This window comes from Echeneis naucrates, chromosome 4, assembly GCF_900963305.1.
Source record: "Echeneis naucrates chromosome 4, fEcheNa1.1, whole genome shotgun sequence".
Classification (NCBI taxonomy): domain Eukaryota; kingdom Metazoa; phylum Chordata; class Actinopteri; order Carangiformes; family Echeneidae; genus Echeneis; species Echeneis naucrates.
In genome coordinates this window covers 15,723,407-15,746,553 of record NC_042514.1, presented here as the reverse complement: position 1 = coordinate 15,746,553, position 23,147 = coordinate 15,723,407, and the positions used below count along the sequence as shown (strand labels likewise).

Here is a 23,147-nt window from a genome sequence, read left to right as displayed (position 1 = left end):
TTTATGAAAATGTGTGGGAACACAATTTCAATATCTTGATCAAAAAAGTACACATTTAGACATTTCTTCTCTTTCATAATAATGATGATGAGACACATTGGTTTTTTGTTTTAAAAAAAGGGAACCCAGCAAATTTTTTGCCCCTATTGGATACATACTGTATCCCAACATTATTTTGTAGCATGGCATTGTCATGGACATTATTTTATTGCCTTGTGTTTGTGCGTGTGCGCATGTTGCCTCACTGATGGGCTGGCATGTCCTGGTGAAATGATTGGTGGTCGAACCAAGTGTAGTTGTTTGAGTCACATCAGCTCTTATTTCCAGTATCCAGCTCTACCATTGATGGAACGTCTTGTTTAATGGTATGGTACTCTGACTGTGTATAGCTTTGGAATATCTGTAGAATTGCTGCTAATTGCCTATTAGACTGATGAAGAGCAAAGCTTGGCTTTAGAACTGCCTCGGTTTGGAAAATAAATGGCCTCTTTTGCGCATCTTCTGTGCAGACTTGCATCTACACATACAGTATAGTGTAAAAACCCACAACACATTTGGTTTTCACTGACGCGTCACATATTGAGTTGCTACATTCCTCTGATATTAATGCATACTGAATTATGTCCAGGCATTGGACATAGTCCATTTTCATTTTTGCTTCATTGAAAATACATTTTTAGTTTCCTGGTCTGGAAGCAAGTCTGGCCTTGCTCTACAACCCTTTCTAGGTCTTACAGTGGGGTTACATGGGTGACAGCAAAAATATGGACAATAAGTGTCCTCAAAACTTCCTCATATAACATGAATACAACAGCTGCTATATTCCAACATCATTTCACTCACAGTATGATGTAATGTTTCTGTGAATATTTTCTGCAGGGGGTTGCAGAACCATACAGGCTTTGCAGTGTATCAAATTGTGTCTTGCACTGACTGAACAGACATTTTCTGTAACATCTCCCACAGCTTCTGTGTGATTACTAACTCAGTTCTTTCTCCCAGATCCCCCAAATATTGTTTGCAACATTTGTCATGTGTGTTGTCTTGTACTTTCCAAAGGCCAGCTAATAGTAAACAGTTAGATTCCCTCTCTTCTCCAGTTAGCTGTGAAATGTCACTGGACTGAAAAGAGATGAGGTATTGTGTGTATTTTGGTCTTGTTGACTAAATTCTAATATTACTTTTCTCTTTCAGCTTTCATCTGGAGGAGGAAAGTGTGTATTTGCGAGTGGCAGAGAGCACATGCATATGCGTACATGTATCACCATGAAGCACCAGTCTATCTCCCGATGGCTAAGCCAGCTGGGACTGCCGCAGTACTGCACAGCATTGGAGCAGGAATATGACGGTGTAGAGGTAATACAAACGCACATAGATGGTTTCATTATCTTGTTTCTAAAATAATTTTTGAGGCAATAGTATACTTAATGCAACCTTCAAGTTTACATGAACAAATTCCAAAACATCTTGAGAACGTCTGGATAAGTAAAGTGAACAACAGTATTTAAGTAATGATGATAATTGTATTTTAATCAGCACTTTGCCTCATCAATGTTTTTTGAAAACTGGATTTGACTGGCTTAATTTGTTTCCTGAGCTGTTCGTGCTATCATAAAACCCGAAGCAAACCCAGAGAGATCCAAGTTTTTATCCACAGTGAACCCTTTAGTAATGAATGAATAGACCCTTTATTTATTTAAAAAGGGATTCCAGTGGAAGAAAGTAGATTTTGACAAAACCAGCTGTAATATTAGTGATTATTAAAAGTGTTTCCCACAGCAGCCTGACAAAGCTATCCTTTGAAAACTTTATAGACTGAATGACCAGTGATGTTGAGTGTGCTCCAACCATTAACCCACTCCATCTTCATTCTGAATGTTACACAGCCATTGGCTTGGCGATGAGATTGATTGGCAAATAAGACATGAATTACTCGATCGCCTCTTGTTAATGTTTACCCAGAATGCATTGGTGTAATTGGTACGGGAATAATAGGGGAAGCATACAGGAAAGGGGGTAAAAAAAGAACTGCTGCAGTTACATAACTGTACAATGATTTATGACTAAATTTGCTGGATGAAATATTCTTATAAAATTTCACAGTTAAATGACGTAATTGGCTAAAATTTACACACAGCCAAAGAATTTTCATAGTGCTGAGTTCCATTCTTTCAGTTCAAAGCAAGGTTGACTTGAACCTCTCTCTTCCTTTCTCCATGCCCATTCATTCTAGACTTAAGTTCCTTTGACCCCTCTCCATGCATATTGAGCTCAGAATAGCGTTGCTAACCTTCCTCTGGATATTATAACAACAATATGCGGCTCAGTGCTTCTTAGTCATTCAGGCTGCTCATAAACACAACACTCTCTGTGGCAAAACCAACACAGCCAACACCATCAACACTGCTAACAGCTACATGCACATTCTATGAAAAGAAAAAATTTCTATATTTCTAAATATTATCAGTGAAATAGTTGTACAACAACAAGTTGAGTCAGAAGGTCAGTTTAATGTGAGAAACACTGATTCAAATTCTAAATCAGACCTACATACTGAGGCCCAGAATTGTTGATGCAGCTGTACCTTTAGTTCATTCAGGTGGGCAAAAACAACATTTGCGACTGCAATATCAACTCCCCACAGGACTAGTGTGAGAGTTCATATTGTGTAACTCTGCATGATCCGGATAAAAAAAACATGTCAACTTTCTGTTGAACATGAGTGGGAGATGAGAATGAAAGAGGGAGGGTTAGATAGATTTAGAGATAGATTGAGCCTGTGATGTACCAACCATGTTTCTCCCTCACATTCAAATACACACACAGACACACACAACGTTGCAGGCTAAGTGTTGGTCATGTTAATGGCAGCAGAACTAATGTAGTTCAATCTTAACCTGTGGTGTGTGTGTGTGTGTGTGTGTGTGTGCGCGTGTGTAACGGACTGAGGGTGAGTACTTGGTTTTGTGCTGCAGTGTAGAATAAGGTTTAGGTTTGGCTTTGGCATTTATACGGGTAAGTTAGGCAAAAAGGACAATGGAATCCTTTACATGAGTGACTGTCCATGACTGTTGAAAGACCAGCATGACTTTGCCTGTGTTTGTGTGCAGCTGACTGTTTTGTTATGCAGGTATTTGTGTGTGGTTGTGGATGTGTATAACTTCTAACTTTCTGTATGTGACTAAGAGTGACTGCAATTTTGTCGTGCACTATTTCTGCTTGAATTTGTTATGTGTGTGTGTTTGTGTGCGCTCATTGATTTACTGACTGCCTAAATAGAGCATGTGTTTGTGAACCAGTAGAATGGTCGTATTGTTTTGAAACCAAAACAACAAGGCCTTGGTTTGAGCTGGGAGTGCCTTGTGATGACAGTGTGTGCCATTTACATGTGTGTGTTTTTATGTGCTTCCATTTCTGTGTAAAGTTGAGTTCTGTTTCAAAGACTTTGTGCCTGTCCTCCACTAGTCTTTTTCACCCGTCATTTGCGTTAATGCCATAGTGTGGGTCAATAAGGCAGGGTGTCTGTGACTGTGTGTTTAAGACAGTGCTGTAATGACAGGAGTAGTGTGAGGGGAGGAGAGGAGGATGAGATGGCACACTTTTGGAAGATAGGAGGTCCCCAGTGGCATTTTTCTTTTGCTCTGCTGGAGCCAGCAGGTTGTCTAGACAGAATGTGCTGCCTAATATCCACTAAGACCAACATCTTCTTCTTCTTCTTCTGAATGTTATTTACTTGTGTCTGAAGAGAATAAGATGAAGAATGTATTATAATTTCATATTAAGTGCAGGGTTAGTTTTAAGTCATACTCGGCAGAACCAGGTTCTTCTCTTGAACATTGCCGATCAAGCTGAGAGAGGGGGACAAGTTGGCCTGTGTGAGGAGGGAACAATGTGTAAACCTTTTTAAAATAAGATGGCCATCCTGGAGCATCATAGGATTGCTCTCTGTCACCTGTGCGCAGCTGGCCAATCACAGTGTACGTTGGGCATGAAAGTAGAATTGTCATCTTATGTATGGAAATAGATGGACGTCCTCTTGGCTGGAGATGTCCTGGTCTCTGACTGTCATACAACTTTTTTTTTTTTAGTGCGTTGATTTGAATTCCTTAAGTTCAAAGCAAAGTTGACTTGAACCTCTCTTACTCTCTCCCTGTCCAGTCATTTCAGCCATGGAGAAGCATATGATCCTAGACTGGAACTGCCTTGACCACTCTCCACGCATATTTAGCTCGGCGTAGTGTTGCTGTCAGTCAGTTGTTGTGCTGAGCTAGTTACCCTGGCAGTTTCTGTTTTAAAGTGTCATCTGAGTAAGACGAAAATCTGACACTGGTCAATGTCAGGGTTGAGACGGTTAAGCTTGGCGTCAAAGTTCACCCTCTAACCTCTGTCATAGGGTCAATAATTGCTTAAATGACATTAAGAAATGTTTCACTCCTCAAAGGACACACAAAATGGGTGATTTGAAGATGTCACTTTAACAGGCATGTTTACATTTTATGTTCAACAAAATGAATTGAGAAAACAATTGGTTAATGGGAATAATAATTGTTTAAATAATGATTGTGATTTTTATTTTTCTGTTTCCCAGGACCTACTTCACCTGTCAGAGTATGACCTTTTGGAGCTTGGAGTGTACAATCACCTCCACCGCATGCACCTCCTCACATCTCTACGCCTCCTCCAGGAACGAGAAAGGAGGAGAGGTACTTAAGCACATGCACACACACAGAGAATCAGGGTTGACCAAACATTGTCTTTCCTTATCTGTCCATCAGCTTGTTGATTCTGGCTCCATGTTGGAGTCCCCAAGTTTCCATCTCTCTGTCTCTCTGCCTGTGTAGCCAGAGAGCAAACAGAAACACTAAGACAGATAGCATTAGTGTCATGTAAAGACATGCTTATGCCTGGGGGGTCTGCTAGGGGTTGTCTGTCCGAGGACAATACTGTGTCCCACATGCACATCACACACGTAAATCTAAACACTTCACAAGCTGTCGGTAAGCCGTTGTGCTGAGGCCTGCGCTCCTGTTGAGTTTAATCACATCTTCAAGCTTGTGCATGTACATATGCATGCATTGTTGTGTGTGCCTTTGTGTGTGTGACAGGCTGCTTTGTTTTCTCAGTTTCCCATGCATTATACTGTGAAATCTAACTGTTGTCTTGGTGACTGAGCTGTGCATGAATCCACTTTATACCAAGTGAAGAAATAATTTATTCTCTGAAGCCACCACCTATTCAATCAATTTTACACAGAGACAGCAGGATTATTCTACGAAGAAAAATAAAACGGGGTGTTTTCAGAACCAAAGTGACGATAAAAACAGAAAGTCTCCTCCTTTCTCGTTGCTAACCGGGCAGTTTTCTGGTGCATCTATAATTTAATGTTTTTTCAAACGTAAATGCACTTCAGGCTGTGGTGAGAAAAATTGTGTCACAATTTGACAGATTGTAAGTTTAGGGTAAAATCTTTTTTTATTGCTAGTAATTTCTTCTGTAGAAAACTTAATGGCTGATAAAAAATATTGAAAGGCCTTCCAGTTAAAAGAAAAACCTGCAGACTCTCAAACCTTGATGAATTCATTATGATCATCAATCATAATGAATGCCTAATAAATCATCTGCATGTTCATTGTTTTGTGATGTAGGAGCGATCATAATTAATGTTTAAAGCATTTCCAATGTACAATTTCAGTGAAACAATAAGATTTTAATGTTTTAATTAAATGGCCAATATGACGATAGGAAGTGACTCGACCCAGAGGGAAGAGTCTATAGCTCCATCGTGATTTATGCTCAGAAACGTTCAGAATGCATTCTTTTTGATAATTTTCTCTTTATAGTTTACTTTTGAATTCTTGAAATGCGACTTGGAGTCCTGGTTCAACTTGTCTCTGTACTACTACTGTGACTACTGTCACACACATCTGGTTTGACCCTGTCATACAGTCTGTGCTGTCTGAGGGCTAAGACTGAATAATCTAAAACTAAAGAGACTCAAGATTTCTTATAAATTTTTTTTAGATGCCAAGGTTGAAAGAAATTTTTTGGGACCAGAGTGTTGGACCAAAAGATTGATGAAGCATCTGGGATAAACATGTACAGAAATATCACAGTGCTGCCAACAAGGACAGGACAACTGCGACATTCATAAAAACATACATTTTCACATTCCTGAGATCACTGTGTGACCGCTGGTGGGGCTCCAACCTGCAAGTTTAGGACCGTTGCTCAGGTGAAACAGCCTCTAGTTGAAATCACTCAATCACCAACTACTGTGGTATTATCTGTCTGCTTGGCAGCCTGCCACCCCTATCATTACCACAAAGGCCAGATTTGTTCAGCTAATGGTATCCTTCACACACACACGCACCCATGCACGCACGCAAAGACACACATGCAGCATCCTCCAAAAATGCCAGCTCAACATCTGAGACAGATAAGAGCATTCCTGTGAGAGCACCTTCAGCATAAAAACATGCATACCCGCACACTGCATCCAGGCACATATTAATTTTATCATATTACTCTTTGTTGGCCAGAGCATATGATTGCGTGTCTAGAATAAGAATCCGTGTGTGTGTGTGTGTGTGTGTGAGTGTGTGCCAGGTACTTTCCTTTTCTTGTTGGCAGGAATTAAAATGCAACAGAAAAGTAGAGATGCTCCAATTACAACAATTAGAGGGTGAAATCAGAGGCATCGGTTAAAGCCACATGAGTGAGCTCATATTTCACATATTTGGGGCATTTCTGTCTGAAGTCTGGGTAGTTACAGCTATTGCATAGTTCCGAGGCTATTTTGTGGAGATTAGATTATTTAGACAGATAGATAGGTAGATTAGATAGAGATAAGATTTTTCCTTATTTGTTGCCGTTTTTCTCTAAGACACACATGAGCACTAATGAAATAAACATTTGTTCCATGTTGCTTCAGAATATACATAAATGATTCTTATCAGCACTGTTATTTACAGCTGTTCATTCATCCATGCTTCATATTCACAAGCTTTAAATTCGATCATGTGCTGTGTATTTGTATGTGTAATTTGTTAGTGATGTATCCAACACTCACATGTACTGTAGATGATTTTATTTAATAAAAAAATATTGCGTCTGGGCTTTTCTGCACACCAAGGAGTTAAAAGTATACAAAAGTCATGGATGATAGCACAGCTCCACCTTCACTGATCTCTCTCAGTGCTGCCAGTTCATTTTTCACCAGAGACACCCCATGCAATTAACTCCAAATATTTTTCTTAATATTACCACCTGGTGCATTATTCAAATTCAAATTCAAATTCCTTTATTCGTCCCACATTGGAGAAATTCAAATTGTTCCAGTTGCGGAATTAAAAAATAAGGCAAAGACATTAAGTAGAGCACAAAATGGGTTAGTGTAAAATTATGTGGAAGGGAAAAGGTAAAATAAATAATGAATGTAAAGTTAGGATAAGTAATAGGTTATCATTACACTATACATGACAAAAGTACAAAATCCATGTTTGGGAAGGAAAGGCGTTTCTTTGTTCATTGAGAGCCAGTTTGCCAAAGCTGTACTGCAAATCTTAAAAAGCGTCATAATATTTATGCTGCAGCCTGAGTCTTTGTATCGATTCACAGAAGTACCACTTTTTTTCCATCTAATTTTAACTGCACTTTACTCAGAAACTGCTTCGCATACATGATCACCATTTTAGCATTCATCATTCACTTACTCGCACATTGAACTATACGTGTTGTTTTGTCCTTTCCTGAATCTCATGAGCTAAGGAAGTTAATAACGTGAATACCTGAACACACACACTGCTATGCTGTGCTAAACGTGGATTCCCAATTTACGTTGTCTCTGTGTGTGAGCAAGAAAGAGAGAGAACAGGTGTTCATGCAGACAGCTTGTTTGTGGAAGTGATGTTGCCATGGGGCCAGAATATTTAACCGGTCAGATGGGAGTTTGTTGGATTGTGGGCTAAAGGTAAGAGGTGTTTCTCTGACAGTTGCATCCATTCGTAGCCGTCAGCTCACCCGAGGTATCTCTGGACTCCCTGTCTTGAGACACGTTAAACTACTTTCCAGATATAAATCTCCAACATTTATCAGCTCATGACCCACGATGCTCGTGATGCCATCGTTTAATCACCACAACACAAAACTTCACTGACGTTTGCAGTGAAGTTGAGCAAGATGTTTATATTTGAGAAAATCCATTTTGCTGTTTGTATTTTGCAACATTGTTTTTTCAATTGCGCACTGTGTCAACTTACTCCTTTTAATGTGACCGGCTAAAAATGAGCTACAGCAGCTCTGCGCAGTTGGATCACAGTTATTGTGACTTTGATAATTTTGTCAAATCATTCAATAGAGTTCTCCATCCAGTGAATGTTGTGCTGAGATTAACAACACTATGACCTTTACATATATCATTTATGTCACATTCACCCCAGAGTACAGGCTGAACTGGGATAAGCTCTCATGGACTAGAGTTAATACTATAAACATCTTACTGTTTCTGTGAAACACCAAGAATGCCGTCAACATTCTGCTGTTATCTTGTATGTCAAAACAAGGAAGATCCAACTCCTGGAATTGGACTGATTCAAGATGGTAACATATTAAAATACATAAACACAGCAAGGAAAAGTACATTGCAGTAGATTTGGAAGTTGTAGATGTACATCATGAATTCTTTGCTATTTGTTGCCTGTTTATTTTGGTTTGTTTGTTTGTTTGTTTGTTTTTTTTATTCTTCTGTAAGTTTCTGTAAGTATAAGTATAACCTGTACAGTTTGAAGGGGACCTGTGTGCACTGACTCACTTTTCCACCGTTTAAATTTTTCCGGGTTTTTTTCCGGAGCCAATCCCAGTTTGGATTGGGTGAGGGCGGGGTACAGGTCAGGTCAGGACAGGTCGCCATGGCAGGGTCAACACGCAGAGACAGACAGAGACAAACAACCACTCACACTCAGATCTGAGACTCTTACACCATATATCGTGCAGTTTTTCTTCTCTAACCATTCATGTAAATATAATTAAAGCAACGAAATGATAACCAATGTGTTTGGCAGTCACCATTTGTGCAAATCATCCAGTGTGTTCCTGGCCTAAACCTGGATTAGCTCCCTGGCCTTTGCCAGTATAGCTGCTGATGGGCAAGATTTTGCCAACAAGGGCTTTGGCAACATTCAGCTATGTTCCAAAAGGTAAACCTTCAAATCAGTAGTTTTCTTTAAGGATGCATGATCTGATACGGAATGGCCATTAGCATTTTTTGTCACCTCACCTTCTGAAGTGTACATGGTGAATACATTATTGGCAGTTTTCTGAGCTGCCCCAGTAAAGTTTGTTGAGGTTTAGGGACACTACCCCCAGCAGACTTGCTGTTTTGGGCATTTGAACAAATGAGCAACTCTGTCCTTGAAATGACTGAAGGCAAACCAGCCCAGACACTTTAGGCCTTCTTGATACACTAGTTGCTCTAGGCCACCGCATATTGCACTGTGTATATATATATATGTCGATGTATATAGATGTAGAAGCAGACAGGAATCATAGGTGATCACAGAAGATGTCAATCTACATTTAAAAAAACAAAGCATATTTAGAGTTTGATTGAAAGGCCTTACTTTCTAGCCAGAGGAATGAGGAGTGGCATAAACATTCAGCTGTTTACACATCATACTTTACTGATCGGAAACATCAGTCTGTAAATAGATCTCTAAGGGATCTAAGCGAGTGGAGGAACAGAGAACAGAGCAGAGGGAGTCAGAGATGAACAGTGGATGGAATGAGGGGGAGAGAAAGAAGAGAGAATGAAATTAAGGAAGTGCTCCTTAGAGATCTAAGATCTTACTGAGGAGGTACCAAATAAAAGGAAGGAACCAAATAAAAGCAAATTTTAAGCTGGTCTTGATAACAAGTGTAATAAACGAGTGATACTCAAATCCACTTTTGCACAGGTTGCAGCTTCCATAGGTAAGAAAGCTACACCCATCTCTTTAATGGTTTTGGAAACGTTGGTGCCCTTAGGCAGAGGTCATTGGTGGTGTTCGGAAATGACTGACTCAGTGAGGCGTTGTGCCAATTTGTGTTGCTGCCTGAGTGCTAATGTCCCAAAGGGCTTGGACTTCACAAAAAGTGCACGAAATAGCTGTAATGGAATGACATTCTGCAAAAACATTTTAAAAATGCAGTAAATTAAACTGTTTTGGTCTGCAGAGATAAAGTCTTGATCTTGCTCACTTCCTGTGAAGAACCATTAATTCTTCTTGCACTATAAAACTCCTAAAAATATTCTGGTAAATTTCTAGAGGAGGAAATGCCACTGTACTTTGCATCAAGCTGCTCTTCTCAGCATTTAGTTTTTGTCTATCAGCACACTCCATTTACTATCACTAAGAGTTATGTTTCCAACAAAAGAAAATGATGATAAATGTGCATTTCCATCTTGTTCGTATTATTGAATCTATTGTTGAGGGCACGAGTCCTGTGTGGTCCCTTTTAAAACTGTTTCAGAAGAGAAGATACTGTAACTTTGAAGAGCACCAGTGAAAATTCAAACGATAGAAAATTTGTTGGAAATGTGCCGTGTGTGGTTATTTTCCTTCACCCCCTATCTAGTGGAATGTGTTTTCAATTTTTATTTTTTTAAATTTTTGACATCTTTTGGCAAACAAATTCAAAATTCACTCAATAAATAGAAGCATACAAAACCATACATACTTATTTTAAAAATGTAACATTTAAAAAATGTTCTTCTGTGCTTGATATTGTGAAACATTTTTTTTTCTTTTCCAAAAATCTTTCATCAGAAGGAAACATGTTAGTTTTACCGTGCCCCAACATACACCTCCCTTCTGACCCTGTTTTTTTGTAAGGGCCCAGGTGATTCAGTTGATGATTACAGATAACTGTCCTGACTCACCACACAGCTTCTTGGAAGTACCACCTTAACACGCACAAAGAATTTGTGCATGCCTGTGTGAAATAGTACTGAGATTTACTCAGGAAAAGGCCGAAACTCATCTCCAACAGAATATCTTTACTTACAAAGTGAAGCATGAAACGACATGTGAACTTGACTTTCTGCAGTGAGTCCAAACATATATTCCATGACTGCATCCCCATTACATTCTGCCTCAGGGTTTCTATATTGCATGTATTTCATTGATCATTTGTTTAATGGTTTTTAGTGCTGTGTTTCACAGATATAACAGTCGCTTTCCTGAGAGATTCCCCCTCCCACAAATTATTCAATTCAAAGGTTAAAAAAACATTAAAAAAAAGCAGAACATAATTTCTTTGGTAAAATGTATTTCATATTATATTCTGCCCAATTTTGAAGTCCTGAGCCCTACTGTATAATGGAAATATTTAAAAAAAAATGACTTCTTCTCCATTGAATTGTTATGTGGTTGTTGGTAAAAGTTTGTTAAAAAACAGGAACAAGTAAATTGGCCACTGCCACTATGGGGATATTTTGGCCCTCATACATTTAAGTGACTTTCTTAATCTTAACAATTTTGGTGAGAATAGCTCAAGATCAAAAGACTCTGTGTGTGTGTGTGTGTGTGTGTGTGTGTGTGTGTGTGTGTGTGTGTGTGTGTGTGTGTGTGTGTGTGTGTCCGCCCATCCAATGAGGGCTATCTCATCATCTCAGCTTTCACAGGAGCAGGATGAGTTTTTTTGTATTGTCTGGAAGGAAACGCACACACACGTGTGTGTACATATAAAGAATTACACACACATGCACATGTCTGGGTGTTATCAACTCTAGACAATCCAGAGGAACAGAAGGACAAAGACAGGAGAGAGTGTTGTCCTCAGAGCCAGCCAGGACGAACACAAACTTGCGCACAAACATACACACACATTCAACATGACCTCATTACCTGATGTAATGACAGGAACAGAACTCATCCACTTGTTTCATCTGCTTTCACCAGATGAAATTGAATTTTTAAGCAATATGAGAAATCTCCAAGTACTTAAAACTGAGCTGATTTATGTTTCAGCCAATACAGAGTCAAGTACTCAAAACTTCATTAATACATCTCAAGTTGCTCAAACATGTCACAACAATGCCAAGATTACATTGTTTTCATCCCCTGTCTGCAAATAGCAACGTTAGGTCAGATCTAAATCTTCTCATAGTGCCAGACCAGTTGGTGGTGTTGGTGTAAGAGGTCCCAAACAAAAAGACTTGGAGCATGAAATATGAGGCTATGCAGGGAACACAGAGGCAAGGGGGTGGAGGAGAGGAGGGCAGAGGGGAGTTTTCTTCGGTGCTGGGGGGGTCAAGAGACAACTTAGCTAAAAAAGAAAGAAAGAAAACTCCTCCCAAACACAGTAGAGCAGAAGGAGGAGCTGGGTGCTCACAAATCACTCCCCAGAGAGGGAAAGAGGAGGGCAGGGCTTGTGCACCGCTACTTGTTGTTGCCTGTCTGAAGGAGCATGACTTTATAGTCTTCTCGCCGGCCAGTCTGTCAGTCAGCCGTTCAGTCAGTAATTCAAATGAGCTATGAAAGGGAAACATTTTAGTACAAGAATATAAAACTAAAAGATAAATTCATAAGAGGAACCGGAAAGAAAGAGAAGACATCATTCTGACAGGTAGGACTGAATATCTGTTTACTTGAGCGGGCACTGATATACAGTAGGTGTGTGGGAATGTGTGTATTTTGTATGTGGTTAGATAACGGTGCAGACAGAGATGAGACAGCTATCTCTTCATTGTCCTCTGAGTCCATTTTCTATCTCATGTTCAGTCTCTTGGAAAGTTTGATTTATTTATTTTTAATTTTTTTTTTTTTTTTTTTTGTTTGTGGCTGTAGTTTAGTTTTATGTTTCATTTACACCCCCATGCCCTCTGTCCATCCTTTTTGGTGGAATTGTTTACAGCTTGAAGTGAGCCACAGTTTCTCAGGGACTTTCTGAACACTGTGTTGCCATCCCAAGGCACTGGGTGTAACTGTGGTTTTTGGGATTGGTGGTGCTAACTGTGGAAACCCCAGCAGGAAATAATTACATGAAATATGACAGATAAGACTGTATTTCTGCTCATCAACTTTTCTTTTCTTCTTTTTTTTTTACACATTTACTCACTAAATATATGATCTGAATCCACTCTAAAGCCATTCAACGTGAATGATGTTACAGTAATATACCATGAACTATCAAATTTCATAAATTACAACATACCAGTGCATATCTCCTGTCAAGCAGGGCTTGTCTGCCTGCACTTTGACGCATTGATACTCTGACCTTCAGTTACAGGAACACATCTTTTAAACAGCAAGCCACCCACAAGCTGATGACAGAGACACACATGTGAGTGTGAATGTGTGTGCGTATAGCCTTGATGTTTTGTGTGTGACACAGATAAAAAGCACAAGAGTTAAGCAGCAGGTTGTTTCTTTTGCAAGCATTAGTCAGAGTTATGTTTGAACTTTATTGTTAACTTTATAGTTAAACGGAGCCAGAGTTTTAACTTTAATTAAACCTGAAATGTCTCTGTGTCAGATTCACAGAAATCAGCTTTAACTATGCAAGAGGAGTGTGAGGGCTGTGTGTGGCTGTGTGTGTGTGTGTGTGTGTGTGTGTGTGTGTGTGTGTGTGTGTGTGTGTGTGTGTGTGTGTGTGTGTGTGTGTGTGTGTGTGTGTGTGTGTGTGTGTGTGTGTGTGTGTGTGTGTGTGTGTGTGTGTGTGTGGTGTTGTGTTACTTGCTGCAGTGGGATGAGGAGGTATTCCAGCCACCCGCAGCACTATGTGACCTGCTGGTCTATACAAAAGACTGACAGACTGACAGACTAACAGACTGACTGACTGACTGTTCATTAATGCTCCTTAAATGTTTGTTTACAAGGTACAAGTATCGTCACCGGTTTGTGGTACTTGATATTTTGCAGTTTTTTGGAAAAACATCTTCTGCCTATCTTTACTTCTAATAATCATTAATTCATTTGCGTATAAAGATTTTACATCTATTAAACATGATAACTTTATAATGTAGGGTAGCCAGCACTGCATTGATTTAAGGAGGAATGCAACATAAAAAAAAAGATTGTTCAGCCAACTACTCAATCATGTAATGATTAAATGGTGAATAGCTTGGCCATTGCAGCTTGAATGAAATAGTTGGACATCTGTGCCACCATTTAAACCAGAGACGACATCAATAGTGATTCTGAAAGTGAAAGGAGCAGACGTACCTTTGTTACTTAATTTTGGGAAAATCCATATTTTATATTTTAGCTGTCATACAGAAAGTTGACTGAGAAGTGCCATTCTTGTGTCTGAATGGTAGATATGAAAGCAGACTGCAAGTGGTTAACTTAGTTTAGCATGACAAGACTGAAAAATAAAACTTGCATACATGTATAACACACTTCCCATCTAACGCTCAGCAAGTTAGCAGATGTTCAAATGTTTGTTGTATTTTAAGACATCAAGAATGACATGCTTAAGCTTGATTGGACGTCATGTGTCATACGCAACATAAACGTAACTAAGTGTTAAAGTATTGACTTGGACACGTCACTAAAGTCTGCCATCACATTAGACATTGCATCTTCAACAATGTTTCCAGGTTGCATGTTTAGATTTTAGTCTAAACACAGTAATGACATGACATGACACAGCAAGTGCAACAGCAGAGACTCAAATTATTTTAAATATATCTCTATGTTTTGCGATTCACAAACTGCCAATGGTTTATGCTTGTGCCTAATCATCACTTTGAAAGCTGGAGTTGTACTCATAATGTAGTAGTACTGTAGCGTAATAATGGAGTACTTGTATACTTAAATAGTACTTCCATACTGTGTGTATGTCCTGGACCACTGACAAACTCAGATGGTCTTTTTAGTGTGTGTCTGACTGACTGGTTCACAGTGTTGGATCAGTGACTGTAGACAGACAACACATTCCCCCTGACACAGTCATGTCTGTATTTTGTTGTAGACATGGAAAATGAGCAGGTACATACACAGAGGGTAGGGTCTGTTACCGAGAGGCACACAGACTCAGAAGCTACTGCGCTGGGATTTTATAAAGGTCTCATTAATATGTTACGCACATACTCCACAGACATAGACACTGGTGGCCCCACGCACTGAAGAGCGCAGTAGGACACCTCTCTCTCTCTCGCTCTAACAAAGACTGGCTCTAAACAGCGGTCATGTGACAGTTGTTCCCATTGTTCACTTCTGGCCAGGGGTGGTTTTGCTAATGCACTAGGGTGTGTGTGTGTGTGTGTGTGTGTGTGTGTGTGTGTGTGTGTGTGTGTGTGTGTGTGTGTGTGTGTGTGTGTTCATGCTCTAGCAGGAAGACATTTTAAGCCAACTAGAGGAAACCCCTCATTCCCAAGCATGTTGATGTTTGTATTCATCCTCCCTATTGTGTGTCTTTGTGTGTGAGCGTGAGATGGAGGAGTAGTGCAACATGTTGTAGTTGCTCTTCACATTATTTTAATAATCAAAGTTTCTCTCCGTTCTCAGAAGCACACTAGGCCTCAGCGAAGGTGAATTAAATGGACCAGTTCAGCCCTCCCAAAGACTCGTGGTCCTCCCCAACAACCTCTGTAATGAATTCGTCTTTGAGAATCCCAACTGATGTGTAGGTTATCCAAAGAGAAAGTAAAAGAGCCTGCAACTTTAAATGAAATCTAAGTGAACACAATTTGAATTAATAGAAATGTTTCCTTCACCTGTGTGAGACAGAAATTGAGCCAGTGCTCAAGAGACACTCAGTGAGAAAGAGGAAGGGAAGTGCTCTATATTTGTTTTATTGCTAGTAATCCTTTATAATGAGCTGCCTGCCGTCTAAATGTTTACACTGCCATTTCCTCTTCCTGTTAATCTGCACTTGCTTCCCACCCAAGGCCTTGTGTGTGGTTTGTGTGTGTGTGTGTGTGTGTGTGTGTGTGTTGGTGTTCCCAGTGCAAGGCCTTCACTCATGTTGGTGACAAACCAAACGTCAGTTCAGAATATTTTGTCTTTTATACCGTGGTCAGCAAGAATACCGTTGGTTGTTTGGTTGCTGATTGGTCCTTGCAGCAGTTGTAAAATGAGAGAAACCACTGGTTTTTGTACCGCCATGTTAAATTGCATTTCCACAGTGTACATTTTGAGAAATACTCAGTTTTTTCTAATGACAGTTGATTCCAGACCAATGAATTGCCCCTTAGCAATATTTAAGAAATAAATGAATAAATGGTGTGTTAATAGTGACAGTAATATGTAGACAATGATGGACTTTATATTAATATTAAATATTAGTGTGTGTGAGATGCAGGGTGAAGTGACCAGGCACTGAACAGCTGTAGGGAGGCAGGGAGAGAAAGACAAGGGAAAAAACTGAAAGAAAGAAGGTGACAACATGACGAGGTGAAAGAAAAGCTGCCATCATGATGGACAGACAGAAGGAGGGAGGGGACGAAGTCGGGGGGTTGCACAAGATTGAAAAGGAAAGATGGATGAGTAGGGATGGAGCAGCAAAGTCATATAAATAGCATGGAAGAAGTGCGGGGTGTATGGAAAGGTTAAAAGAAGGTAGAAGGGACTGACATTCTTCACACTTTCACTACAAGCAGAAATAACTTCCTTTGGCTTTTAACGTAGATAAATTATTTGTAAGGTTTCCCCACAAAGTATTCATGTTTAAGGTGCTGTGTGTCTGTGTATTCCCTCAGTGGAGGCTTGTCCTTTCTCTGCAGGATGGAGTGTGCGTCTGGCAGATGGTCAGGGCCACACACACACAAATACACACATGCAAATACACAACTGACCATCCCCGAGGGTCTTATAATAGGCCCTCCTCCTGTAGCCACTCTGCCCCTTGGAGGAATCCCCACTCTTACCCAGCATGCCTTAGCAGGACTTTTACAGTGTGTGTATAAACTTTACTCGTCACACTGAAGTATTCAGCTGGCCAGCTGTTCCCTTCTCTTAACGTGTATTTGCATCTTTATTGATATTCATCATCACCAGCTGGTGACTCATTGGCCCCTGCTGGGTTTAGTCTCCTTTTAAGATTCTGTTCCAAGTCTTTTGTGATTCCTAAGCTCCATGGCTTATAAATCTTTTTATCAGACTTTTTATTTCTCCTTGATTCCTCAACCAAATAAGAGCAGTGTACATAACACTGAGGTAGGAGGCCTACAATTTAAACTGGCAACGACCTTTGTTTTCACCAGATGAAACAAAGTAGAAATGACGAATGTATGCAGCTATTCAGATCATTTGTTAGAGAATTAACACAACCCTGCAATTTTTTTATGGTTTAATATTGACATTCAGTAAGACCAGCGCTGTGACTCTGAATAAATAACATACTTGGGTAAAACAATCTCATAAAATTTAGTTCACATATTTGCTAATATGCTGTAAAACCTTAGCCCTACCCTGCCACACAACACACATTGTGATATGCTTTTGTACACTTCTACCATAATTTGTGTGTACCTCTTTACTCATAATGTTAAATGGGAACTCCAACATTTGCCTACTTCGCAGTCGTTAGATGAGTGCATAGATTTCAGCCCTTTGAATTAGCTTTCTCCATGACATGTTTACTGAAGCACACGTAATGCAGCCAGTGGAAAACTACAAATCTAGCTCCACAAAATGGGCTTCTAACAAACCTGAAGCTGTTCCCAACATATGAGTGCTTCTGTTCCTGTGTCTACGCATATAACACTGCACACAATAAACTTGATCACTGGCAGAATTTACTGGGCAACAAAAACTGTGAAGTTTAAGTTAAATTTCTGATTCCACACACTTTCCCAAAGTCCCTCCTGATTCTCAGACATGTTGATTGGCTCACTAATGGAATGCAGCATGCAAGCAGGACAATGTTGGTGTACTTTTCCGATCATCAAGTTGTCCAAATAGAGACGAAAACACCACCAGATGTGTGCAGGTCAGATTCTTGGGTTTGAAGATTAGAAATAAGGAGTGTCTGTGGAATCCACTCACAACCAGTAGCCCTGCGTGCCTGTAAGATTGTGGTATTTTTGTGTCTGCAGTATGACCAACTGCTGCGTGGTCAGTGCTTGAGGGTGGGATGGTTGCATGCGTGCTGTCCAGTCATTATAAGGCCCCATGGGGATTCATCAAGAAACTGTCCAGTGTTTCCATCACTGCCAGCATATCTGTTCTGCTCATCTCTGTGTATTTATATCCGCCTGTCTGTCTGTCACAAGACAAGATCTACTCATGAGCAACAAAATGCTCCAGAGTGAAGTGTTCCTTCTTTTTAAGTGGAAGTTAACAAGCTATATAAAAACTACTGGACTGCCTGTTAGCAACAGTTTGGAAAAGTGGCATCACCTGAAAATACTTGGGGTGATTCAGTGAATCACATCTTCCATCTGACACAGTGTAGGACAGGCTCACGTCAACCAGTAGCTTCCTTCATCCTCCTCAGTTTTGTCATCATCAGCAGAGCCAGTATCTCTTGCCAAAAATGTTAAGGGATGCTCTTCTTCCAATGGAAGAATACTTTTCAGCTCTGATAAGTCCATCTCTATATAAGTCTAACTCTTTTTCTCATTAATGAAGGTGAGAGCCACCTGTAGCTGTTTGTAGTTCTGCCCTCCTCAGAGACTGATTGACTCGAATCACTGTGGTTCAGGCACACGGGAAGAGCTTGGACCGCTTGGAGCCTGGAAAGATGGATTCTCCATCTGCCAGGCATGTTTAGGTGGTTAGGCTAATGTAACATTTGGAGCTTGAGCAGATCTTTCTGACTGATCATTATATGCCCACCTCACTCATTAACACACACATTTTTATTCCCCTCTTCATTTCAACAGTTGTTATGATAGAAGGGCAACGCAACAGATAGAGTATGTGTGTGTTTGCATATGTGCAATTCAAAAAGGAAAATCAAAAATTCAGTCAGTCAAATTACCTCGCTCCAACTACAGTGATAACATTATGTAATCACAAGTTTTATTATCCCAGTGTGTATGGTTTTGTAATGTACACACTTTGGGTGTTTCATGTGAGTGTATTGATGGCGGTGAGAGCACCTGTTGACTGTTATGTGTCTATCATGTATCATAATATTTCATGTCATTGAACACTATACATCAGATTGGGTGTCATTGTATTTTACCTGACTCGTCCGCCTCATGTTACCATTGGTTACATAACTCTATCCCCCAGGTTGGTGTAAGCATTTTAGCGCACTGTATCTGTAGGAACCTTTAGCGCTGAGGTTAATTCACTCACTGGTCTTTTGCTAAATCTCACCTTAATAAATATATTAAGGGTCAACAAGTCCCTGCACATGGTCATTTTTCAGTGGAAAGAGCAACTGTTTTCATCAATCAGAAGGTTTAAAATGTCTGCAAAAGAGCAGATTCATATTCTTGAACGCAAGTCCGTTTTAATTATGATAGTGCCAAATCTCAAGGTATTTTTTAAGTAGAGGTTCAGCCCGCCTTCCTATTACTTATAGAGACTCAGCAATTTCCAGCTCGAGCAAAGCACTTGCTGACAGTGGAAAGGTCCAAATATTGATTTATTTATTTATTTATTTATTTTTCCCCATATGGTACTTCTTCCTAGAGTTGAGGATGATGGCAGAGGGTCGTTTTGCGAGTTTGCCAAGGTCCCTCCATGGACATCATACCCTGGAAGGAGGCACTGCTGGAGTCTCTTCCCCCTCCCATGGTGTCCCAAGCAGCAGCTCCTACTCCTCAAGGAAGCTCCAGGCTTCCCTCGCCTCCTCAATGGACCTCCTCAGCTCCAGACCGAGGTGAGTTGGATGACCAAAAGCCGATATACCGTGCTGTGTTCTAGCAGGATTTTCCACTATGTCAAGTATTTTAAATAACCTGATCCAGGTTTCAGAGATCCTAGCTCAAGGAAATGGTAATTGCAGAGCAACATGCCTACCAAAAATACATGTTTCCATCTACACTCTATCAATAATGAAAACCACAAACTTCCCAAAAGTACCAAGAAAATATTAACAAGTAATACAGTTCAATACAAACAAACATGGAATCTTTTCTGTCTGCATAAGAAACATCAAACATTGTCAGACAAGAAGTCGAAACTGATTATAATTGCAACATGATTCATTTATTTTCCAGAAAGAGATTTGGTGGAATTGTGGGGAAAAATTGAAGGAATAGTCCCTTTTGGAGATGTATCTATTTATTTATTTATTTCCAAAATTTTTTCTACGCAACATTTTAACACGTTTCATACTTGAGTCTAATATTTCTGTTCTCCTCCCTCCCTTTTTCCACCCCCAGCCTTCCTACAGTACAGGACACTGGCCTCTCAGAGCTGACTGCTGGTTCCTACCTGCCCGTCTCCATTCATGGGACTCTGCCTCGACGCAAGAGGGGAGGTACCAACCTGGCCCGCGGGAACTACACCTGGGAGCCCAGAGCAAATCACATGCAGCCATTGGTTTGTGGGAACGCAACACTGGCCCCTGGACATGTCTATAAGCCTTTGACCTCACCACTGGTGCAAAATATCATCGATGACTTCCACGGTTACAGGTAAACATGTAAAAACAGATGGATAGGCTGATGAGGTCATATGAGGTCTCCTGTCACTGGTTTCTGTGATTTTTGTCTTCATCAATCATCAGAAAGCACTTACTTTACACGATGATTGTTTGACTTCACATAAAAAAACAAACAGGACTCTACAGACAAGTGTTAAAATGTAAGCTTGTAAGATACAGTTCTCAGTAGAGTAGAAATTATTCATTGATTGATTAGTTAATCAGTCAGAAATTTTAACTTCATACTGAAATGCAATATTAATAAATGCATTTTTAATTTTTGCACATTTGTCCATGAATCATGCAGTTTCTGTTTTACTAAAGCGAATGTGTTTGGGCTCTCTTTGTTGGAATACACTATAATTGCTCAAAACCCAAGCTGTGTCTTTGTCTGTGAAGAGGTGAACCATAAACATTTAAGAACTGCTTGTCAAGCCTGCAGGCAGTGAGTATTTAATCCTCACAAGAGAGAGTTCGACCTTTCATTCTGAGCATTGCGTGTTACTGTTAAACATCAGAGTTTTGTCAGGCTCACTGGAAAAAACAGAATGAGGACAGAGAAAGAGAGTTTGAGTAGGATGAGGGGGGGGTAGTAAGTAAGCCCTGGGGGGTGTACTGTAGCTGTTAGCTCAACTTCAGAGCCAGCACTCACACATACACACACCTCATCCTTCATCATGTCCTCCCATCTTTCTATCTTTAGTGTTGAGTTACAACAGGCTGTGTCTGATGTAGCAAGCTTTGTGTCTTGTGTGTGTGCGTGCATGGCTCTTAGTGCGTGTCTGTCTCTCTGTCTTTGGGTGCGTGCGTGAGCATGTGTGTGTAGCCCCTAGCAAACTGGTTACCTTTGTAGGTCAGGGTGTGGCAGCACAGATCACAGATTACTGTGAACTCTTTGTCTGCTCGCTGTATCTCTCTGCCTCCGTGCTGGATACATTTCATATACTGCTGACATACAACAGGACAATTTGTCCAGGTCAGTTTCAGGCTACGCAGGTGGTTAAATAATGAAGAGCGCTGTTCTTCCCAATCTGTGTTTGGGCAATTTTTCCATGAAGTTTACGCAAGATTTTGACAACAATTGCATCCTTCTGCTTCTTACTTTGGCACCGTCTACAAAAGATGAGAGAAAAGCAAGTCTCTAATCCTTAGTTTCAGTTCCAGTTGATCCATAAATGAGCTTAGTGAGTCTGCATGCCACTAAAAAGAGGGATGTCTTTCTGTTGGTGAGTGATTTTTGGCAGATTTGTTCTTTGACATCAGCTGATATTGGCCATACTTAAAGCTGTCTGGAGATCAGAGAGAGGCACTTTGTAACAGGTAATAATCAACTTAACCTGCTAATGGCTCAACAGCGACAAAGCACGCGTCCATTTGTGAGTGACAGGATGTATGATTTCATATTTTACGCAAAAATCTCAGCGTAACCAACTTTTTGCATGTTTTTGCTTGATTTGCGTGCTTGACAACCTGCTGTTGGGCTCAAATGAAAAGCTTTGCATCCAAAAATTGTTTTATTCCATCAATGCTTTTCAATTTCACTGTATATTTAAAAGTCAGACTAAAACCTGGAAAGTTACATCTTAGCTCATCTAAGGATGTTTAAGATTTTCAACTGCTCCCCAATCTTTGTTTCGTCTTTTTCATTGAAAAGAAACTAAATTCACATGCATATAAATATAATAAAGAACCATTATGAATGTTTTAAATTATATTTACAATTCAGTCCTGTAGATGGGTACAGTTTCCCATAAAAAAGATAAGGGAATGTATCTTGACTTTTCATTTGCTCATGCTGTCAGCTGACCTATGCCCCCTGACCTTATGTTGCACTAGCTCCCGATTGGTCAGTTTGTCTTTCTGTGACCCTCTGTGAGCATCTCAGCAGACCACCAGGAGAGAAGAAAGGGGGGACGGTAGGCAGAAGAACAAGGCAGAGAGAAAAATAGGACGAATAAAGGCAAAGACAGGGATGAGAACGGGTGGAAAGGAGATGATGGAAACAATCTCTCCTTTCATCAACAGTTAAAATCCTAAATTCCCTACTTGGATAAATTTCATCCTTGTGCTTTGGACCATATATGCTATTTTGTTATCTTTTTTTGTTTACAAAGTAGGAAGGCAGTCAGCAGGTTGTGTTTGCTTCAAATGAAAAGGACGTGAGATGATGGTGTTTGTGGTCAACAGAGAGTTAACTCTAATTTTCTACGAACATAAGTAGAAATTCCATTATTATATTTCCAGTTTGGCTACAAGAAACTAATCTTAATATAATATTTTCATATTAACAGGAAAATACTTGCACTTGCTGGTATGAATCAAACTTCCCAGACAGTCCATGACCAAGATTTAATATTTCTTGGTGCTGTTTTTATTTTTTTTTTTGGCACCACAGTTTGTTTCTTTATTGAATTTTTTATGCCTCTGTGTCAGTGACAGCCACGGCCATCTGTCCATCAGTATGTCAGTCAGTAATACCTTGAGGAATCATCTTTCAAATGGGGTACAACCATTCCCTTGGACTCAAGGATGAGCTTGATTAGACTGTGGTGATAAAAGGTCTACTCAAAACATGACTTTGTTTGATTAACTCCAAATGGTGCTGGTTGGGTGAGCCATAC

General features: G+C 40.0%; 1 protein-coding gene across 3 annotated transcripts in view; it reads left to right on the top strand.

The window, feature by feature from the left end:
- bcar3 (BCAR3 adaptor protein, NSP family member) overlaps positions 1-23,147 on the top strand; it is a 56,254-nt gene that overhangs the window by 4,997 nt on the left and 28,110 nt on the right. For 2 of the 3 annotated variants that reach the window (XM_029500570.1, XM_029500571.1), the window contains exons 2-5: positions 1,195-1,356; positions 4,589-4,703; positions 19,569-19,758; positions 20,264-20,518. In XM_029500570.1, the coding sequence (XP_029356430.1) occupies positions 1,243-1,356; positions 4,589-4,703; positions 19,569-19,758; positions 20,264-20,518 (674 nt within the window). In that variant the 5' untranslated portion in view covers positions 1,195-1,242. Of the gene's footprint in view, positions 1-1,194; positions 1,357-4,588; positions 4,704-12,417; positions 12,604-19,568; positions 19,759-20,263; positions 20,519-23,147 lie in introns of those variants that run through there. The other variant, XM_029500572.1, reaches the window with a different exon arrangement.